Below are 20,644 nucleotides of genomic sequence, written 5' to 3'. Positions count from 1 at the left end.
TATTGCAATGTATTAACCCTTTCTTTTTATAACTCCCCCTCTCCATTAGGGTCCGAGCCTTCTGAAGCCACAGCCACAATGAAGTACAACCGAAATAAGCATATCTTCACCACTGACCTCCAGATCCCAGACTCTGATTTTGAGGCAGGTTTAAAACTAACTACTGGTGACAGCAATGTGAAGGGAAGGAAAATGAGAGGCTTCACTATTGATGTAACCAATAAGAATATCCCACAGCTGTCATTGGTTGCCCGGGCAAGGTATGATAGCTTCAACAGTATATGTAAAATGTTAATATAGCTAGTGAAATTTGTATTGTATAACAATTGCATACAACAAATGCTTTTTGGAAATTGTACCACTGTAGAAAACAAAATGTTTTCCAAAACCAATAATTTGGTGTAAGAACATTTGAATGAAACGCCTACTACAGTATGCTGCCACTGCAGGTTGGAGTCCATGAAGGATGCGTTGGTCCAGATCGAGGTGGACATCCCCTCACTGCTTTCAAAAGCAACAACCACAGCTTCCCTAAAGAAGGATAATGGACTCATTCTACAACTGGAATCAGACATTGATATCCCAAAGATGTCTTCCCTGCAGACTGCCATCGTCAGATATGGTGCCGACATTTTTTATCAGTTCACGTTCACCTCAAGTTTATAATGGATATAGATTGTAGACATATTTCATGTACAGTTTACTGTAATGTTTTTTTATTATTATTATTTTCACACAAGAAGTATGTATGAAAATACTGAGTAATGTTTGACATTTAGAACATTTTTTTTTTGACATCATAGATGAGAACAAGGTTGAGGTTGAGCTGAAGTCAGATCTGAACTCAGACTTTGACAAACTCTTCCCCAACATGGAGGGCATGAGGAATAACCTGCAGTCAGCCATTGATGACATGTTGGACCAGAAGGTCCCTAAGACGGACATGAAACTTCGCCACATTGTTTCCAAAGGCTTTGAGGTTGGTGGTACAGAAAGGGACACTCAGACCCAGACCTCTATTCTTCCGTCACATTCATGTTTGATTGTGTCCTGCTCCGTGTCAATAACTTATCCAGGGGTGTTGTGCCAAAATTGTGGGTGTGCACAGAGGGGTCTGTTGGCAATAATACTGATAATCCTGCGATTATCTTAAGTGTGACATATTCAAAGACTTTTTAGTAAATAAATAACAGTAGATAAATAACTTTACAGTAAATAAATAGCCTACTGTGTATGTACGCCCACTTCAGCACTAGTCTCTATATTGCTGCCACTTTTCTTTGGCCAAATCTCTGTGCCTGCATAGCAATCAAATGTTCATGTCTATCTGGCATTACCAAAGAAGACATGCTGTCTGCATTAATTCCTGACGTACAGGGCTAGAACTTGTATTATTTATTTTTAAAGCTGAGATTAATCCTCCGCATCCTGACGAAGAGATAAAAGAAAATTAGTGTTTTGCTAATTATAACCTGCAAGAGTCGTGGTAAAAAAAGTATTAGCTCACTGCCAGAGGATTCACACAGCTCTCTTTTACCAATTTTGAATAGGATGTTATAATATCACGATTAGTTATAGCCAGAAGGATAAACAACCTGATTGAGGAATAGCTATTAACTAGCTTGGTACTAATCACAACTGTCTTGCAAAGCAATCAATATCTGTATTTCTAAAAGGAAAGTGTGTATTTACATGTCATTTTCATAAGTTAGTCCCGGACAAAACATCTTTTAGAAAAAAAAAAAACTGACATAGCCTATATCACCGCTCTGTGCTAGCGCTAGCAGTGGTCATTATTAACCTTAGGGATGTATTGGTGTGGGTATGTATGCATTGGTGTGGGTATGTGGTTTCACACACCACCAGAGGGCCCCCTCATTATGTAAATGGAAAATCAGTCACAAGTCCATGCACATATTTGCTCTGTTTCACTTATGAATCTAGGTGCAAAATTAAGGAGGTTTTGTCGCTTTTAGATTCATTTTATGGTTAACATTTAACATAACATGTTGAATAACATTTCTATGTTGTGATAATATACAGGCAGTCAACATTTGGCTTGATAAAGTGGCGGCAGATGTTCCCTATGTAAACAACCTGAGGAGCAGAAGAAGCATCCCAGAACTGCCACCTGTTCCTGAGAAGCTTTTTATGAAATGGTAACTCACTTTCCTTTAAACACGATTGCCCTTTTGGGGTCAATTACATAACAAATACCTTCACATATTATATTGTAATAATGCAACATTTGAGATATCAATGTCTGGCAAAAATATCCAGTCAATACATGCATCCGAGCTCTTCAAACTGTGTGGCATTGATACCGCTTTTGGTAATGGTTTATTACAAGCCATTTACAAGATATTACTAAATGGTTAGTTATACATTTTAACATTACTTACAAGTAGTTTTTAAGTTACATAAAATATATGATATTGCTTAATTATTAAGCCATTCAGAACCTCATGTTCCAAAAACATAACAAAACCTATATAAGAGTCAGAACAAATCAAAACAGTATTGCCTCACTTGTCTCCCTATTCACCTAGGGGCAAATTCTCCCATTTGCGTAAAGGTGCGCTGGAAGGAGCTACTCCAAAATCTGGGCGTTTCTTATGTATACAACTCTTGCACGCATTCTGCCACTGACCTAAGCACTTTTACAGCTACGCACTTGTGACGGTTGTATTAGGTTTGAGCGCCACTACAAGGTGAAACAGCATATTGCTCGATGTCAGCAGTAGGCCTAGTTCTAAATACATGTAGGTTACACAGAATGTTACAAATTAACATTACAGTATCACATTTGGTACTTAATATGCTGATACTCATATTTTGTTTCCCTGCACTATTGTCGAGCAGCAATTCTCATTTATATTCTCCTGTCTCTGATTAATTTCTAATGTTGTCTGGTATTGTTATGCCAGTCTATCTACTGTATTCGAAACTGCAGGTGTCAGTCTACAGCTTCGTTAGCATAGATACATTGATATTGTTACTCCTCTCAAGTCAAAATCACAAAGCCAAATACTTATTTTGTATTTACTGGCATTTATTCACACGTATGTGCAAAGGAGGCCTACATAGCGTAGCCTATAGGCTTGTGTAACCTTACAGTTACACAGACTAACACAACTTAGCCAAGTTAGCGGAGTGACAACATCTATTAACACAAATAGCAGCAAGATAGCAACTCTACATCATTGACCGCTTTTACTTGAGAGAAATAAAACCAACGGGTCTTTAGATCTTCATTGAACACAAATCCTTACTTCAATGTACTGCACAAATACACCAAGACTTTCCTGCATAGGAGCTCTCAAACTGCATGATTCAAATGGTACCAATCCCTTCAAAATGCCCTGCTACTGCCTCTAATTCCAGAACGTTGGTTCCACCATGAGTCATGAGTCACTCCAAGCCCCTAAGACTTAGAACTCTATGAAAACATAAAAACACAAATAAAAAATATATTTTAACATTGAATTGTTCTTACTTTTTACTATTTATGTGTAATCATGAACTCATTGATTGACTCATTGATTATTAACCTATTTATTTATTCATTCAACTGCCTTCGACAGCAGCTACAGATATATGAGAAGCAGCTATCATTGATTCTTTATTTATCAACAGTGAATTTTAAATTACAAATCTACATACCTCAAGCAAGTCTTGACTCTATAACCAAACCTCAGAGCAAAAGTGAAATTGTTTGTTAGCTTATGTGATGACATACCAATTTACTGTAGGCCGTTCACCATGCTTACGTTTTCAATCAAAGACTGTTTTGTGTTCTTTCTGGATTTAAATGGCATTCAGAGGGTCAATGAGAAAGTCCATGTTCCACCTTTTCATATCAACCTAAATTAACAAGGTGGTGGATTAGTCTGATTCTATTTTAAATAAATCACGGCTCTTTCATAAGGCCACCTTGATTTTGAATTTTTGAGTGAAAAAGGACTTTTCGGGGGGAATTCTATTGATTTCCCTATGTCCCTTCCAGTGATATTTAGATCCCTTGTCCATTCCTGGACTTTTATTTCTGACCAAAAGCTATATGAATCTTTCATATAATATGTTGGCATGTACAACTGTATAAGTTGTTTAAACTGTCTAGACATGTGATTCTCTATTACTTATTATAGAATCTCAAGTTTACAATCAACACAGTTTAAACTCAAGTTCATGAAAATATATATTGTATTAATAATATATGTTTATTGATGGCTATCCCATGACCAATACATACAGTATGCCTAAAATCCCATTTAAATGTATAAATGTAGTTATTACAAAGCATTACCCCATTTTTATATGGCTGTTTACCTGTTGAAGCTCCACCAGTGAGAACTATTTCCTTTTTTACAGGGAAACTCTGTTCAGGTACCAGTTCAACAAAGGCAGAATGACGATTTCTTTACCTCTCCCACTTGGCGGCCAATCTTCGGATGACCTAAAAATTCCACCAAAGCTGTCCATTCCAAATATCTATATTCCAGAAATAGGCCTGGATATTCCTGCCAATACCATAAGAATTCCATCCTTCTCCATTCCCAAAGACATAGACTTCTCAATGCCAATGCTAGGTCTGGCTGAGTTGACTACAAAGGTTACCAGTAGCCTGTGCAACTGGGAGGGTTCAGTCCTGGGTGGAAACAATACCGTTGATGTCCCCAGCTTCATTGGCCAATACAAAATAATCTCCGACTGCCTCCTACCCTTCAAAGCTGAAGGTATTGTTGACATTTGTGTGGTATTTTCAAAGTATTGAAGCATACTGCATTAAAGGCTTTACTAACTTATACTTTCATATGCTTTCAGAATCATTTGACACCATGTGAAAATGTTATGAAAATACTGCATATGTTGCATGCTGATAGCTTTTGTTCTCTCATAGGTGCTGGAATGATTACGGGCACATTTGAAGACTCTTTTAAGTATATGGTGAACAGTTCACTGAGCCACAGCCTACTGGATGCCAGCTTTAGCACCTCTGAAACTATTGCCTGGAAAGACGATGTGGCTGGACGAGCTAATCACAGACTACAAGCATCAAGCCCACTTGGACTATCTGCATCTTTGCATTCCTCCTCACAGTCTCTGTCAAAAGGCGATCAGGTTAAAGCAGAGGGTGACATGGATGGAGACATCAAGGTTGGTCCTCTGTTTGCTAAATTTGAATACACTATGTCCTACATGATTGATGGCAAGGATGATAATAGAGGAGAATCAACATTCAAGCTTGATTCTTCATTTATTCAACTCGAAAACAAGATGAATGGAGACTACACAGATAATGTATTGACTGTCCGATCCAAAACTATGACACCGAATGAAGCCTTGAAACATATGTTAGAGCTGAAACTAGAGAACTGCAAGTTTACTCTGAAGTCAGATGCTACAGCAAAAGGTCTGAGCAATACTATTAATAACAAAGTTGACCTCGCCATCACTTGTGAAGCTGCAAACCTGAAGGTGGAAACAGAAATCGATGATGGAAAAAACAGAGGCTATGGTGTTCTCTCTGGAACACTGGACAGTGATGGTCTGGAGACAAATGCGGATGGCTCTGTGGTGTTTGACTCATGCCGTGGGTCCCACAAATCCTCCCACAGAATTAACAGGGCATCCGGTTTAACCACTAGTGGCACAACCAATTTGCAGTGCAGCCCAATGACATTTGAAAATGCCTTTGATGGTAGGATTGATGACACTAGAGCCACATTATCGATGACATCCAAAGCAGCTGGCCGGGACAACGATGGGGAGCTCAAAATGGAGGGTACAGTAACTTCCTCACAAGCTGCTGTCAGCACAGTTCTTAAGGGAAATCTCTTTGATGTCGACATTGACTACACTTCGAGCGTGGGTCTAACTACAGAAGGCCTGACCTATACTGACAGTATGACAGGGGCTCTACAGGGTATGACAACAAGAAATTCCCATTCGTTGAAGGTTACTCTTTGGACCTTGGCTCTCCGCTCCAAGTCTGACTGCTTTGTTTGTGATGGCACATCTTACAAGCATGACATCAAAGTGAACCTAAAGCCATTTGTTGCAACAATAAGTACTAACAATGACATTGAGCTCTTTGACATGAGTCTAAGCACAGAGGGACAACTGAAGCTGGAGCCACTGAAGATGGATCTGTCAAGCAGCATAACTGGTGCTTCTACTGGTGGCGACCAAATAAAACACACTTGCTCCATCAACTATGCTGATCTAGCTGGATTTGTAAAATGCAACACAAACTTCAAACTGTCTGAGACCCAGTTTAATCACAACTTTGACTTGCAATATGCAGGGCTGGCATCTAAACTTAGCAGTGAGGCTCTGATCAATTCCAAGATCTTGCGTCTAGAGAGCACCCTACGGACGATGGCAGAACCTTTTAGTCTAACTGTTGATGCCATTGTCAATAGTGACAGTGAGGTGCAATTCTACGGGAAGCACAAGGGTCAGCTGTACAGCAAGTTTCTTTTGAGAGCGGAACCGCTTGGCATTGCCCACTCTCACGACTGCAGGGCATCCGCTACACATGAGATGCCCTCTGGGGCAACTCACGAAACTCACCTTGAAAATAAGCTTGAAGGTGTCTTGACACCCAGTGAACAGTCCTGGCTCTGGAAGATTAAGTCTAAGATAAACGACCATGCTTACAATCAGGACATCAGCACTTACAATAATGATGAGAGAATGGGGATAGAATTGGCTGGCGTGGTCTTCACCAATCTTGTAAACAAAGCAGCCATGTCTGATGATCCCGAGTTCCAGAGTGATCACTCTTTTGACAACCAAGAATTTAGTCTATCGGCGTTCCTTAAATATGACAAGAATAGTGACTCCCACATACTTTCCCTGCCTTTTATTGATAATCTTCCTGAGGCTTTTGAACAACTCAAAGCCTCAATTGTGAATGCACTGGAGGCAGTGCAGCAATATATCAACAGTTTAGATGTGAATAATGTTGTTGCTGAGTTCAGAGCTACTTTGGAGAAAATACCACAAGATGTGGAAAATTATATAACAGATTTGGACCTTGAAGGAAAATTCAAGCAAGCTAATGAGGCATTGGTTTCCTGGATGAAAAACTATGCAATCTCAGTGGATGACTTGGAGGCCATTGTGGAGAATTTGAGAGAAGACTTTGAAAAGTCTTTACTGGACACATCAAGTAAAATAAGAGACATTATGGTGAAAATCAAAGAATATGTTGAAAGTGGGACCTTGTCTGACACCATATCATATTTCTTTAGACAGCTTGGAACTACTCTCAGGAGCTTTGATGATATGTATCAGATTTCCCAGACACTTGTCAGGGCAATTGAAGCAATTGAGGACATCATCAGGCAAATTGACATGGAGAAACTGACAGACAGCAGTTTGGGTTGGCTGCAAGAGCTTGACACAAAATATGGAATAAGGGATTGGCTACAGGAGAAAGTCAGTGAACTGAAGCAAGTCATAGACACATTTGATATTATGATGTTAGCCCAAGATCTAAAAGACTATATAGAAACTACTACATCTGATTTACTTCTATTTTTGGGACAAATTTCAGATCAACTTCCAACCAAAGACATCAAAAACACACTTGAAACTATGAAAGACATTCTTGTCAACTGGCTTGATGAATATGAAATTGATAGCAAAATTAATTCTGTGATCTCTAAAATACAGGACCTCCTTCAACGCTATGAAATTGATCAGAAGTTTGAGATGCTCACTAATGACTTTGTTGAACTGATAAAACAATACAAAGTCCATGAAACTCTGCAACAAGTGGCAGATGAACTGAAGAAAATTGAAATTGAATATTTCTTTAGCAAATTCATGCAAGTTCTTGATGATGTTATCAATCAGTTCAAATCTATTGACTTTAAACAAAGTATTGATGATTTAAACGAATACATTTCAACAACAGCCAAAGCAATACAGGAGTTTGATTATAAAATGAACATTGATGACACCAACCAGAAAATCAGTGAAGTTATTGAGTATGTGAATGAACACATTAGAACATATGAAATTCCACAAAAAATTGAAGCTTCTCGACAGTTTCTCAGAGAGATTCAGTCCACCGTATGGAATTACTTGGATCAACTCAAAGCAACAAGAGTGGGAGAGTTGCTCATCATGTTGAAGGATGTTGTTGACAAAACTGCTTACAAAGACATTCAGTTCAAGGTACAAGACATATTGGAGGATGTGAGACAGAGAGTCACTGACATGGACATCAAAGCTGAAATTATGTACTACTTGGAGAGGGCCAGTAAGTCCTATACTAATATGCTGGTCTACATCTCTCTTCAATTTGATAAACTGATTGAGACAATTCGGCAGGTGGCAAAGGACCAAGAGATTCTTGACCAAATCAGTAATTCTGTAGAGGGCATACTCGATGCCCTAAAAAAGGCAGAGATTCGAACTTCTTCATTCACTGTCCCACTGACAGATCTCACAATTCCGGCTGTAACCATACCCCTTCAGAACCTTCAAGACATTGATATTCCATCTAGCATTACAATCCCAGAATTCACCTTCCTTGAAATAGTCGAGGTGGCACCCATCACCATTGATTTTGAAAGCCTCAAGCAGATGATAATTGACCTAATTGATGAAATTCGTGCCTTTGAGCTTCCAGTAGTAGAACTTGAAGCTATGTTTGGAGATTTAAGGGTTCTATACATGTCTGACCTGCCAGACCTTACTTTCCCTGGGATCACACTTTCGGAAATCAGGATCCCTGATATAATTCTACCCAAATTGAACTGTGAAGACTTTGATATCACAAAATTGCCAATTCCTGAGGTGAAGCTGCCGAAGATCCCAAACGAGGTCCAAGTGCCTGCCTTTGGCAAACTCTATGGTGAAGTAAGGATAAACTCACCCCACTACACACTGACGACAGGAGCCAAACTAGAAAACTCAACAACTGCTCCCAAATCCCCTCAGTTCACCGCTACTCTGTCCTCCCAGGCCAAATCAACCATTGAGCTTTTTGAGTTCTCCTTGGATGGCACTCTCCGCCTGGAAGCCCCGAGAATGAAGAAGATGATCCTTAAAGAGACACTTAAAGCCTCTCACATGGCTTATCACATTGACCATGAGGGTACTTTGATTTTCAGTGGACTATCAGCTGAAGTAACAGCAAATACTACCGCTAAGGCTACCACTGCATTATACACAGCTGATTTGAAAAATTATTTTGAGTTTGCCTTGAAGAATGGAATTTCTGCAACAATGAGCACAAACTACAACCACAATCTCAATATCCCAATCGCAGATATTTCAAGTCAGGCCACCATGACACAACTATCAAAGGCACAATTTGAATCTGGTGCTATCTCTGTGACTGTTGTGACAATTGGCAGTGGGAAGGTGGCAGGGTGGGTAGATGGCTTTTCGGATGAGGGTACACACAACAGCAAACTGGAGTTTAATGTCAACATTGGCACTGCAACATGTCAATTTAATGGAGAAACAATAAGCAAGGCCTTTACACTGAAACAGGACATCGATATTGAATCGGCCATTATGAGTCATGTGAGAGTTAATGTCATACTCGAAACAGAAACTCCATTTATTGAAAGCAGTCGCATGACCTTGAAGGGAGTAGCTAAGATAGAGGACCTAAAGTTTGATCTCAAAGCCTACCATGATGCCGTGCTGAGGGGTAAAGCAAGTGGCACCATTTCTAACTCTCTAGAGTTTTTGGCAAAGCCATTTGAGGTAGTCCTTGACAGCAAAAACAAAGGGAATGCCAGGATTGTCTTCCCCCTAAAGCTGACCGGAAAGGTTGATCTCCAGAATGATTATGGATTCATTCTGAACTCAGAGAAACAGCGTGTCTGCTTTGTGGGGTTGGCTCGCTTCAATCAGTACAAGTACAACCACAACTTTACCCTGGACAATAACAAATATGATGTTGGCATTTATGGTGACATGAATGGTGAGGCCAACCTCGACTTTTTGACTGTACCTCTTTCAATCCCAGAGATGACTCTGCCTTATTTCAACATGAAAACACCAATGATTAAAGATGTTTCGCTGTGGGAAGACTACGGCCTCCACGCTCTTCTTACTACTCCTCGCCAGTCTTTTGACATGACTTTTAACCTGCTGTATCAGAAGAACCCTGACACACATGCACTCTACTTTGATCTTGTACCTCTATATAATATGATCAATAATAATGCTGAATTTCTGCAGATAAACTTTGAGAGGGGAAGAGACTGGGTTTTCGATAACCTCATGGAGTCCTACAGTCATGCAAAGTCTCAGTATGAAAAATACAAAATTGACACATCCGGTCGGCCTCCAAGATACTTTAGGGTTCCTGGATACACCATCCCAGTCCTGAACATTGAAGTGTCTGCTTTCAGGGCTGAAATGCCAGCATTTAGTTTAATCATCCCCAAAGAAGTTAGCACACCAAGTTTTAAAGTGCCAGCACTGGGTTTTTCAGTTCCATCCTATACTCTTGTTCTTCCTTCCCCAGAGGTTCCAGTCTTGTATGTACCTGAAACACTCAGGGAGTTGTCTCTTCCAACATTCAGGTTGCCTGAAGTCCAGAACAGCGTTATGATACCAGCCATGGGGAATATGACATACGATTTTTCTTTTAAGTCCACTGTGATCACTCTAAATGCCAATGGTGGATTCTACAATCAGTCAGACATTGTGGGGAGATTTGGAGCTACCTCCACCTCTGTGTTTGATGTTCTGAAAGGAAAATTTGAGGGCATAACTAGGCTTACGATGAACAGAGGTCTTAAGCTGGCAACAACCATGGCTCTAGAGCACAAGAATGTTGAAGGAACCCATGATGGCTCTCTCAGCTGCACAAGGAGAGGTTTGGAGGTAACCGTGGCAAATGTTGCTAAAGTCAATTTCCCCATCTTGACTCTGGAGTTGGAACAGGAGTCACGTTTACATTCTCACAGCTCACCAATATTTGGCACTATACTGAAAGGGAAATACAACTTTAACATCCCCTACATGGCCAGAGGAGGTGGAGACATTGAGCAAAAGGTAGACCTAGGACTGGAAAGTACCTTAATCTCTGTGGACATTTATACAAAGGGAAAGATAGATGGAATCGTGATGGAGACTGGAAGGTTTTCTGCAGGTTTGAACAATGAAGTTTCCTTCTTCCTCAATGTAAAACATCATCGGTCCTCAGTGGCCACATCAGTACAAGCGAAATATGACCATGGTGAAATCAAGATTTTGAACATTGAGTTGAGTGAGGACTTAGCACTGGAAGCATCTCCACGTCGTGTTTTTGCTGCAATAAAATTAACAGGTATCAATGAGGCTAACATTGCATCTTTCGTCACAAATGGGAAGCAATCTATCCAAGCTACTCTTGAGATGGCTCCCCTCACAACTGTATTGCTCCGTACGGCCTTTGATTTTTCTCAGCAGAGCCCCATTGGTGATGCAGAAATGCTCCAGGAAATAAACATTGACCTCACAGCAGAGAAGCAGTCATTGAAATGGAGTGGCAAAGAGCAAATCACCTCCATCATCCATGCATGTGATCTTGTGTTGTCAAATGATGGAGCAGAGATCCGCATGGAAGCAACACAGTCTTGGGAAGGGTATCTTGCCTTCCTGAAATCCATCAAGCTACCAGTGTATCAGAAGACACTGTGGGATGTTCTGAAGTTTGACCAGGTCACCAACACAGAAGAACGTCAATTCATTAACGGCTCCACCATTGTTGTTTACACGAAGAGTCCAGAGGGATACAAGTTTGGTTTTCGGGAAATTCCCAGACTGATCAATGAAATAAATGAAGTCCTGGAATATGTTGATCTTGATGTCTCTCTTCCACAAATCTTTACCACTCCACATATTGATGTACCATTTACTAACTTTTATATCCAAAATCGTGTTGTTGATCTGAGAAATATAGAAATCCCTGATGAGATAATATTGCCTCAAATAGATATCAGCCTGCCTGGTTTACCCCAACTCACAATTCCAGCTCTTGAGATTGGCACAAAGTACTTTGAGGGTGATTACATTTCTCTGAAACTTCCAAAGTTTGAAATCGCCTTTTCAGGAATTCCCCCAGTGAAATTCCTTGATGACATAATGGCTCTAATGCCAAACTGTGGCATACCTCCATTTCAAATTCCCAAACAGTATATTGAAATCCCAGAGATGTCATTGAAGTTACCAGCTGTTATATTTATCCCAACTTTTGGAAATCTTTCAACAACAGTGAAGGTATCCTCTCCTATATATACGGAGACATGGACTACTGTAGTGGAAAATCAGTACCCTGAGCTTCTGACTTCCCTTAACGCTGGCTGCACCTCAACAATGGCCTTCCTTGCGTATGACTTGGATGGTACGTAAGGAAATTTCTCTATCCAAAAACTTAATCTTTGATTATTGTTGAATTTAAATAACTTTTAAATATTCCTATATCCTGTTTTACATGTTTAAATTCTAGCAAAAGCAACTTGGCGCATTTTCGATGAAGCTTTCAGCATGAATGGAATTGGCAAACTGACCCACAGCGACCTTAATGTTAACTGGCAGCACACACTGACTCAGAATATCAGGTAAATACAGTTAAGTACAGTCAATATATGTGCTATTAAAATAAAGCAAAACTAAAACCCAATTATTGCTTTGGGTTTGCCTGTAAATGTTTCTCCATTTTGTATTTGTTTAGTTATTTATTATTGTTTCTCTATTTGTCTGTGTTGTCATAGAACAAAGCGGCAAGAGCCTCAGGATTCCAGGTTGGTAGCATTCAAACTAATTTGTAAATAATCTCAGTCATACAATACAAAAATTCAGAAAATTATTTAAAAGCGATTTGTTTTCTCTTTCAGCTATCACCATACACTGAATGTGAACATCATGAGTCCAACCTTCATTGATGTGAGTTGCCGGTATGCATCTCAGAAAAATGGCATCACGGCTTCTGTTTCCTCTCCGTCTGCTGGGTTCATGGGATTTCAGCTTCAGATGAGGTCGCCTTCACAATACTATGGAAAAGTCTTTGGTCGCTATCCGGTGAGACAAAAATCATGAATATGCCATTTGCAATTCTTTATTTTTTTAAAACAATATTTTTTGAAATGGTAAAAAACAAAAATGGTAACTTAATTTTGTCTCTCTCTCTCTCTCTCTCTGTGTGTGTGTGTGTGTGTGTGTGTGTGTAGTCTTCTCCTGACAAAGACACAGATATGGTAACTGTCAAAGCCACCCTGAGGAACTCAGAAAAACTGAGCCTCCAGATAGCTTGGAATTGGAACACTGTTAGCGACATCCTGTATGGGGTCAAGCAGAATACACCGCACATCGCCGCCTCCCTTAAGAAGTGTATCAACAAGTATCACACTGCTCACTTCGGCATGGATTTGAATCGAGCCTCTCTGAAGCTGAAGAACGGTCTCTCCAACACCATTGAAAGAGCCTACCATGAGGTTCCTCAGATGTTCAACTCAATGGAGAACTCCATAGAACAGATCAACCAGCGGACCCAGGAAGTTTTAACGAGGGCCGCTAAAGGCATTCCATCTGTGGACCTCCAGGAGATGAGGAACAGATTCTCGGCCAAAGCTAGAGAGCTGTACAAGTATTATGAAAAAAATGCACGGGTCCTCCTTGACGCTATATTGCAGTTCATCAAAGAGACCAAATTCCACCTGCCTGGACTGGAGGAGAAGCTCAGTGGGCAGGAGTTGTACCACAGAGTCCGACAATCTGTGTCAGCAGCTATTAAGCAGGTTACTAAAAGTTTCACTAGTCTAATGGAGGCCATTTACTCTCTCATTAGTGGCACTGAGATCACATTGCCATACTTTGATAAGGTCATCCGGGGGCAGGAGATATTAGACAGTAGTCTGCCAACGATGAAGTCCATTGAGGAGTATGTTGGTGAGGCCATGAAGAAGTGGGAGAATCTCAGGCTGGAGACCTTGTTTAAGAGCCTGAATGATTTCCTGAAGCTTTGCATTAGGAAGGTGGAGGAATTCATGACTTCCCTTCAGGCTGTGAAGCTCAGTGAACTCTTGAGCGAACTCCGGTACCACCTTGCAGAAGCTGGAAGCACGCCTGCCATGGAGGAAATCAGATCAAAGTTGAGAGAAGCAAAGGAAAATGCAGCCGTATACAAAGACATGGCAAAAATGAAAATTCAGGACATGTACAACGGTCTGACCATGGAGAACATCAACCAAACTGTAGTCTTCACTGCTGATGTGTTTGAATCCCATTTCCTTGGTGGGGCCAATGAGTTCCATGAGCAGCTGAGACATCACACACAGGGTGCAGAGCCCTACATCAAAATCTACAACAAAAAAGCGGAGTTAGAAATTCCCCTTCCCTTTTTCTGGAAGTCTTTTAGTGAATGGCCAACTCAGACCAGGGAATAATCTTTCAATAGGAAAAGTTAGGTTGCAAACAAGTGTTTGAGAAGGACTGTTAAGTCTGAAAATGTAAGAGATTGTATTTAACAGGGTAAACTAACACACATGTTTTTGTCATAAAGTTGTGTTTAATTAAGTTTTTGTTCATATTTTGAAATGAGACATGGTCATGAAATGAGACTAAATTAATTGTTTTCATCAATTAAATGCTTTATATTACTTCCAGCATTTCATTTTATTTCACTCTATTTAGTTCAAGTGAGTAGTCTCTGCAAGATATAAAAGCATAGATTTCAATTAAATAATGCACTGCACTCCATGTGTCCAATTTGCCCTCCTTTGTAATGTGTTGAGCAGGCTGTATCCCTGTGTGTTCTTCTCCCTGCCATGTGGGGGCAGTGCAGTCAAACTGTTCATAACCGAGAGGATTTGAGCTCCCGCTCCAGACACAACACTGGAACCTCCTCCCAGCCTCGCAGAGTCTCTCTGGGTCTGTCTGCCCTGTCTGTCTCTTTGATATACACGCTCAGGAAGAGTCTCGCTGCCTCCAGTATGCTGTCTACAATTCCCACCACAGTCTCCCTACTGGATACCTGGTGGGAAAACTGTAACCCCCCTACCGATCACTCATATCACCCAATCTGAACTGGGGAGGGGAGGGGGGGGGGGGGGCAAAACAAATGTTGCTAAGCAAAGAAACTGCCACCTGTTAGGAATCCGGGGCTGTTGTGTGTACTGGACCATGCTGGGTTTCCCACAGAAGTCTATTAAAAGGTTATAGATCATCAGCATGATAGTCTGAGGCTCTGACTAGATGCCAAAGGCCTGGTCTGACCCTTTCACAGAAGTGCTGTCCCTTTAAGGTCAGGATTGAATGGCTGGGACTGGGAGCGGACATCTACCTCCTGATTAGCACGCTTGCTAAGTGTATGTCAAGTGGAAAGCACAGCAAAGGGTTTAAAAAGCCACAGCTTTCCTCTGTAGACATACGGTATGTCACAGAGAAGAAGGGTCTTTAATTTAATACTGAACACTTGGACTCTTATGAAAAGCAGTCTAATTCTCTCATGCAAAGTAGTTTTAGTATTTATTTAGTCTTCACCTCTGTAATGTGGTAATGGATATTCATCAAAAAGTATTGTTCTTCATTATCAACTGTATTCAGTTATTTGTAACAAAAGTAACATTTGAACTGAGCAGTTTGCAAGTTGTGCTAAAGATTTGATTTAGAACCTGTTTATTGTCCTAACCACCCACTCTTTATTCAATTAAAATTATGGAATATGTTGCATCATTTGAAGCTTAATTTGCTCTTGAGTGGAGTTCAAAGAAACACATTCTTACATTCTATGAGGTCAACTCTATGTAACCTCAGAGGGTCAGATGACAATCAGACAGCATGGGGATGGCAAAGTCTGGGGCTCACTAGGAAACCAGGTGACTATTTTGCTAAACTTCTTGGAGCTAATGTAAGTTTTGCTCAGATGCTGTCAGTACCTGGATGAGTCTGCAAATGGCAGAACTATCTGCTGCTTAGCAGATAAACTCGCTGCTTAGAAGATAAACTATACCACTCCAAGCTCAGTTTCAGTTCAAGCTTAGTTGGAAATGGCGTGTATTATTTTTGGCCTACGTGTTTCAGTGCAGTTGGGGGTAGGGGAGAATCTAGCCTATGTAGCTTTTACAAACCTGAAATTATAATATACAAATTCTAAGAATCTGATAATGCTCAATCTGGGCATGGTCTATGACCAGTGTTTGCTTCAGTCGTGAGGAATATGTTTCTTATCAGGTTTGTTGGCTCAGTTCTGCTTGTCAGATGCTGGAGGTAACACCTCTGCAAGTATGACTATCATTATGGAGCAGGGTATTCTTGGTAAAAAAATCAATCATGTTGACATTCAGGTAGTACTGTAGGTATTCCCTGTATGTGTTTTGACAAGAAACTGTGTCCATAGTTCTGTTACCCATTGTAGACTTTGGCACTTAGTCAGTAAAGGTTCCTAGAAAAAGCAGAATCATAGAAAGGTGTATGATGCATAGTCACATCCAATGTTAATATTTTAAAGACGCTCAAACGCTTAAAAGCTTGTCCAGAGGGCATATCTCAAAGGTATCTTATCGAGGTGGAGGGTTAGTTTTGGCAACACCTATTGAAATGTGACTGTTTCATACACAGAAATGGAGGAGCTGACAATGTTCTTTCAGCACACTTGAAATTCTTTACCACTTTTTCTTACACGTCGATATTTCTCAGAATAGAAATACGTGCAAATGTGCATCAAAAGCAACATTTTAGCCCTTTTAGTTTGAATAAGAAAAAATGCTAGTTCAGCTTGATATAAGATCCATTGTTCTCACATAATAAAATATAATAGATGAAACTAAATTAAAACAGATGTATAATACTGTGGCAATGATGTATCTTAGTTTTTGCTGTTGTTGCTGTTGTGTATTAATCAGTTAAAGAATGTGCCGTGACTAGGGGTGGGATTATCAGGACCATGGATGATATTATCTCACTTTGGGGGAAAATAAGCTATTATTTTTTCTGCACATTCAGTTGATATTGCTTCCAGTCTAATCCTCCTGATCCCATCCAAAAAGATGCCTCTAGTGACGGGACGTGAAATGATACGGCCATGCCTCACTGGACAAAATGGGTCAAATATAAGGCCATAGTGAAGAAGTTCACGCTTCATGTAAACATTTCTATGGGTCCATCTCTGCCACAGTCCAGAGTGCTTTTCACAACACCCATGGCAACCATACTTTTTATAAAGGGAGTAAAGAAACTCCTTATTACACTTAATGATTATGTAACAGGGACACTGGCCCTCTTAGAAACAATTAGTCCTACATTGAGAGTAGTAATTGCCTCCTGTTTATGAATAATTATTTCGTCAATGATCTTCAGAAAGCAAGCAAGCTGTGGTGAACAGACTAATAAGAAATCAGAAAAACAAGACACTGGCTAGTGACTACAGGTTAGATTTTCTCAATGGTTTTGTACATTTATTTCGCAATAAAATGCTGTTTGTAGCAACCATGATGGATGCACACAGTGTTTAGTTTTTTTTTTTTTTTCAATAAAAATACCTTATAAAATGGAGTAGGGAGAGGTAGTGGACGTAATATAAGCCATTGCACAGATGTTATAGCCCAGTCCACTGTAATAAATAACATGTCCCATTGTAGAATACCCCTGAGCTGGATTTTGGCCAGTGGTGAGTAATCTCATTTCTGTGAGGGGGTAACAAGGCTGCGAAAGAAAACAAAATGTCAATGATTTACAGGGTGTGCAAAAGGCAATAAAATATGGGGCTATTCCGTTCCACCCCTCGAGTACGTCCTGCTACAGCTGTGAACGAACCACACACTGATAAAAATCACACAAGGGGTGGCTTCGCGCAGATTCTCCGTCCTGCCTCTGGACTTGACCTTCTTCATGATGAAATGCAGGCTTGTGCCATTCGAGACGTTGGCATTTGGGTGTCATCAGCTCCTCGCACTGAGATCATAATTAATCAAAAGGTCATTTGTCTGTTTTACCCCTTCGGAGCTGACGTGCAGTTGTCAGGGTGCACCACCAGTAGTAGCCTATAGCTTATAACGAGAACACCTGCCAGCAGGCCACACGCTTTTCACTACCTGAAACTAGTCGTCACTCTGCGCCCAATTCACTATGCGATTCACACAAGGGCTTTTCAAGAGCTCCTAGAGGAATTTTGTGAACTTTTATTTTCTGAGTTGATTTTATATATTCTCCATGTTTTATTTTTCTCCAAAGGGGAAAATCATGAAGGAATGCTAGATGTTATTGCAATGGAACACAGATTTTTTTTGTTTGTATGTTTTTTTTTTTTGGAACACAAAACTGCAGAATTAAGAATTATTGGGAGGGAATGCATGAGTTTTGCTGTAAACTAACCTGTCATCATATCCAATCCATCCCCATATTTTAAAATATTTTTAAACAAATTAATAGAAAAAACCTTGTCCTCATTTTGTGTGTGATGTGCATGTAAATTTTCATTGACCTTCTTGCAACACATCTAATGATATTAGGCCTTCTTCAGAAACATTTCTGCTCAAATAATCAGCAGATTTTCAATTGTCTTTGTTTACTCTCTCTGTCTCTCGCTCTATCTCTCTCCCCCCTCTCTCTCTCCCTCTTTCTCTCTCTCTGTCTCTGTTTCCCTGCATCTCTCACTTTACCCTGTGTTCAAACTCAACCTGCCTCTAGCATGCCAAAGATTCTTCTTTTTTTTACTCTGGGTTTCATAGATCTTCATCTGTAAGAATAATATCCTTCTGACAATGCTCAGCTGTTTCTTAAATCATGGCCCATGTCAAAAGAGGCCTGAGAGACAGGGCAGCTGAAAAAATACATTTTTTTTTTTATTTGCTCTCTGTAAGATGGTACATCTCTTGTTTACTTTAGAAACATTCCTGAAAATGCTGTACTGGGAAAGCCTTTAAAACATTTTATTTGAATATCTTTATTGTGTCTCAATGAACAGTTTAATATAAAATTTAAATCCATCACTGGATTTTGAAATCCATTACATACCATTTCCAGAATTAAGAATTATTAGACCAGGGTCGAAACTTTGTGCACTGTTCTACAACTGAATGCATTTTTTTCTATACATGCCTTAATATCTTTGCTCATACTTCAGTCCAGATGTGTTCAGAAAATATCTACCCAAATATTGCATAATAATTTACTATATTTAAGTGACATTCCTTTGCACATTCTGTGTTTCCTGTCAAGTGAGATTATCCACTTTGAAGGCTTTCAAACAGCCATTAAACCTCTCCACGGGATGCATTCTTGTTATCCTATATAATGAATATTAGCTGAGGGCGAGGACCTTCACACTGGGAACTGTTAAGACAGCGCAACGTGTATAGGCTCACAGTTGCTGTTGCTATTGGTTTCAGTGGGAAATGCTGAGGTAATAAAGATGGTCTGGACAAAAACTGTTGTAGCCACTGGGAAGGTAGGAAATAGGTCAATTTAGAAAAACTCAACACTCAACGGGGTCCTAAGCAGTCTGTGGACTAGAGGAAGGGGTAGACATGCACCGTTGACATGTAAGCAGCATTGCCTTGACAATTTCAAAATCTTGCTTCATATAATTGGCATACTTACATTATTTTTTATATTGCAAAAAACATGCCGTCTGCTTGTTGTCTTCCATTGAGTCCTCCTTCACAAGTGTGAAGTATGTTTGGGTGCATTTAGGACTGCTGGAGAGAGGTCGCACAGGTCACACACTTAGTGCCTGTCATGTTCTCACAGTATAATAAATTAATGTCCCTTATTATTAATCCAGATATTGACACTAAGAGTAAGTGAAAAATGTACAGTATGAGGCATATATGGATTAACCAGGCACTGACATAAGTATAAGTATATATACTCTTTTGATCCCGTGAGGGAAATTTGGTCTTTGCATTTATCCCAATCCGTGAATTAGTGAAACACACTAAGCACACAGTGAACACACAGTGAGGTGAAGCACACACTAATCCCGGCGCAGTAAGCTGCCTGCAACAACAGCGGCGCTCGGGGAGCAATGAGGGGTTAGGTGCCTTGCTTAAGGGCACTTCAGCCAAGCCTACTGGTCGGGGTTTGAACCGGAAACCCTCCGGTTCCAAGTCCGAAGCGCTAACCAGTAGGCCACGGCTGCCCCAAATATACAGGGTATATTTACATACAGGGTAACAAGTGTAACAGACCTTTTGTCATGGACAGAATGCATTATAGGCATTCATTTATTATGAAACCATGCGACACACCGCAATGCTTTCTCCAAATGCTATAAAGCAATAATGCTGAACAGAGCAATCAAACATGAGTAGTGTGTTTTACTTGGAGGTCGACATTTCATAATTCACACACTGGACCAAATACTGTCTTATGACTGCTGCACTTAGTCTTGCACTGAAGCCAGCTGTGTACACTGAAACGTGTACCATATTTGGTTATGATAGATAAGCTTTTGTTGCACTACTTCTTGCTGTGGTTGTCTCGATCCATTACAAGCCATTCCCAGACATTTCCTGGTTTGTGCCAGTAACTGATAGCTCATTGGACCAGCGGTGGGGAGCGGATGCATGGATCAAGTGTGAAAATGCAGACCTTCCACAATGTGAGCACTGCCTGGCACAGTTGCACTGGCATGCTGCTGTCCAGTTTGGACTTGATTAATGGTTCATAGTCCAGCTGGATT

General features: G+C 40.3%; 1 protein-coding gene across 1 annotated transcript in view; it reads left to right on the top strand.

Annotated features, from left to right (window-relative positions):
• The window catches only part of apoba (apolipoprotein Ba), a 32,256-nt gene extending 16,563 nt beyond the window's left edge, over positions 1-15,693 (top strand). The window contains exons 20-29 of the mRNA XM_042072323.1: positions 50-260; positions 450-622; positions 804-979; positions 2,044-2,159; positions 4,372-4,736; positions 4,901-12,367; positions 12,473-12,584; positions 12,738-12,767; positions 12,861-13,044; positions 13,194-15,693. Of these exons, the coding sequence (XP_041928257.1) occupies positions 50-260; positions 450-622; positions 804-979; positions 2,044-2,159; positions 4,372-4,736; positions 4,901-12,367; positions 12,473-12,584; positions 12,738-12,767; positions 12,861-13,044; positions 13,194-14,408 (10,049 nt within the window). The 3' untranslated portion in view covers positions 14,409-15,693. The remainder of the gene's footprint in view (positions 1-49; positions 261-449; positions 623-803; positions 980-2,043; positions 2,160-4,371; positions 4,737-4,900; positions 12,368-12,472; positions 12,585-12,737; positions 12,768-12,860; positions 13,045-13,193) is intronic.
• Positions 15,694-20,644: the final 4,951 nt, after the last annotated feature.

Source organism: Alosa sapidissima, chromosome 19, assembly GCF_018492685.1.
Source record: "Alosa sapidissima isolate fAloSap1 chromosome 19, fAloSap1.pri, whole genome shotgun sequence".
In the NCBI taxonomy this organism is placed as follows: Eukaryota; Metazoa; Chordata; class Actinopteri; order Clupeiformes; family Clupeidae; genus Alosa; species Alosa sapidissima.
This window is presented reverse-complemented; position numbering and strand designations above follow the sequence as displayed.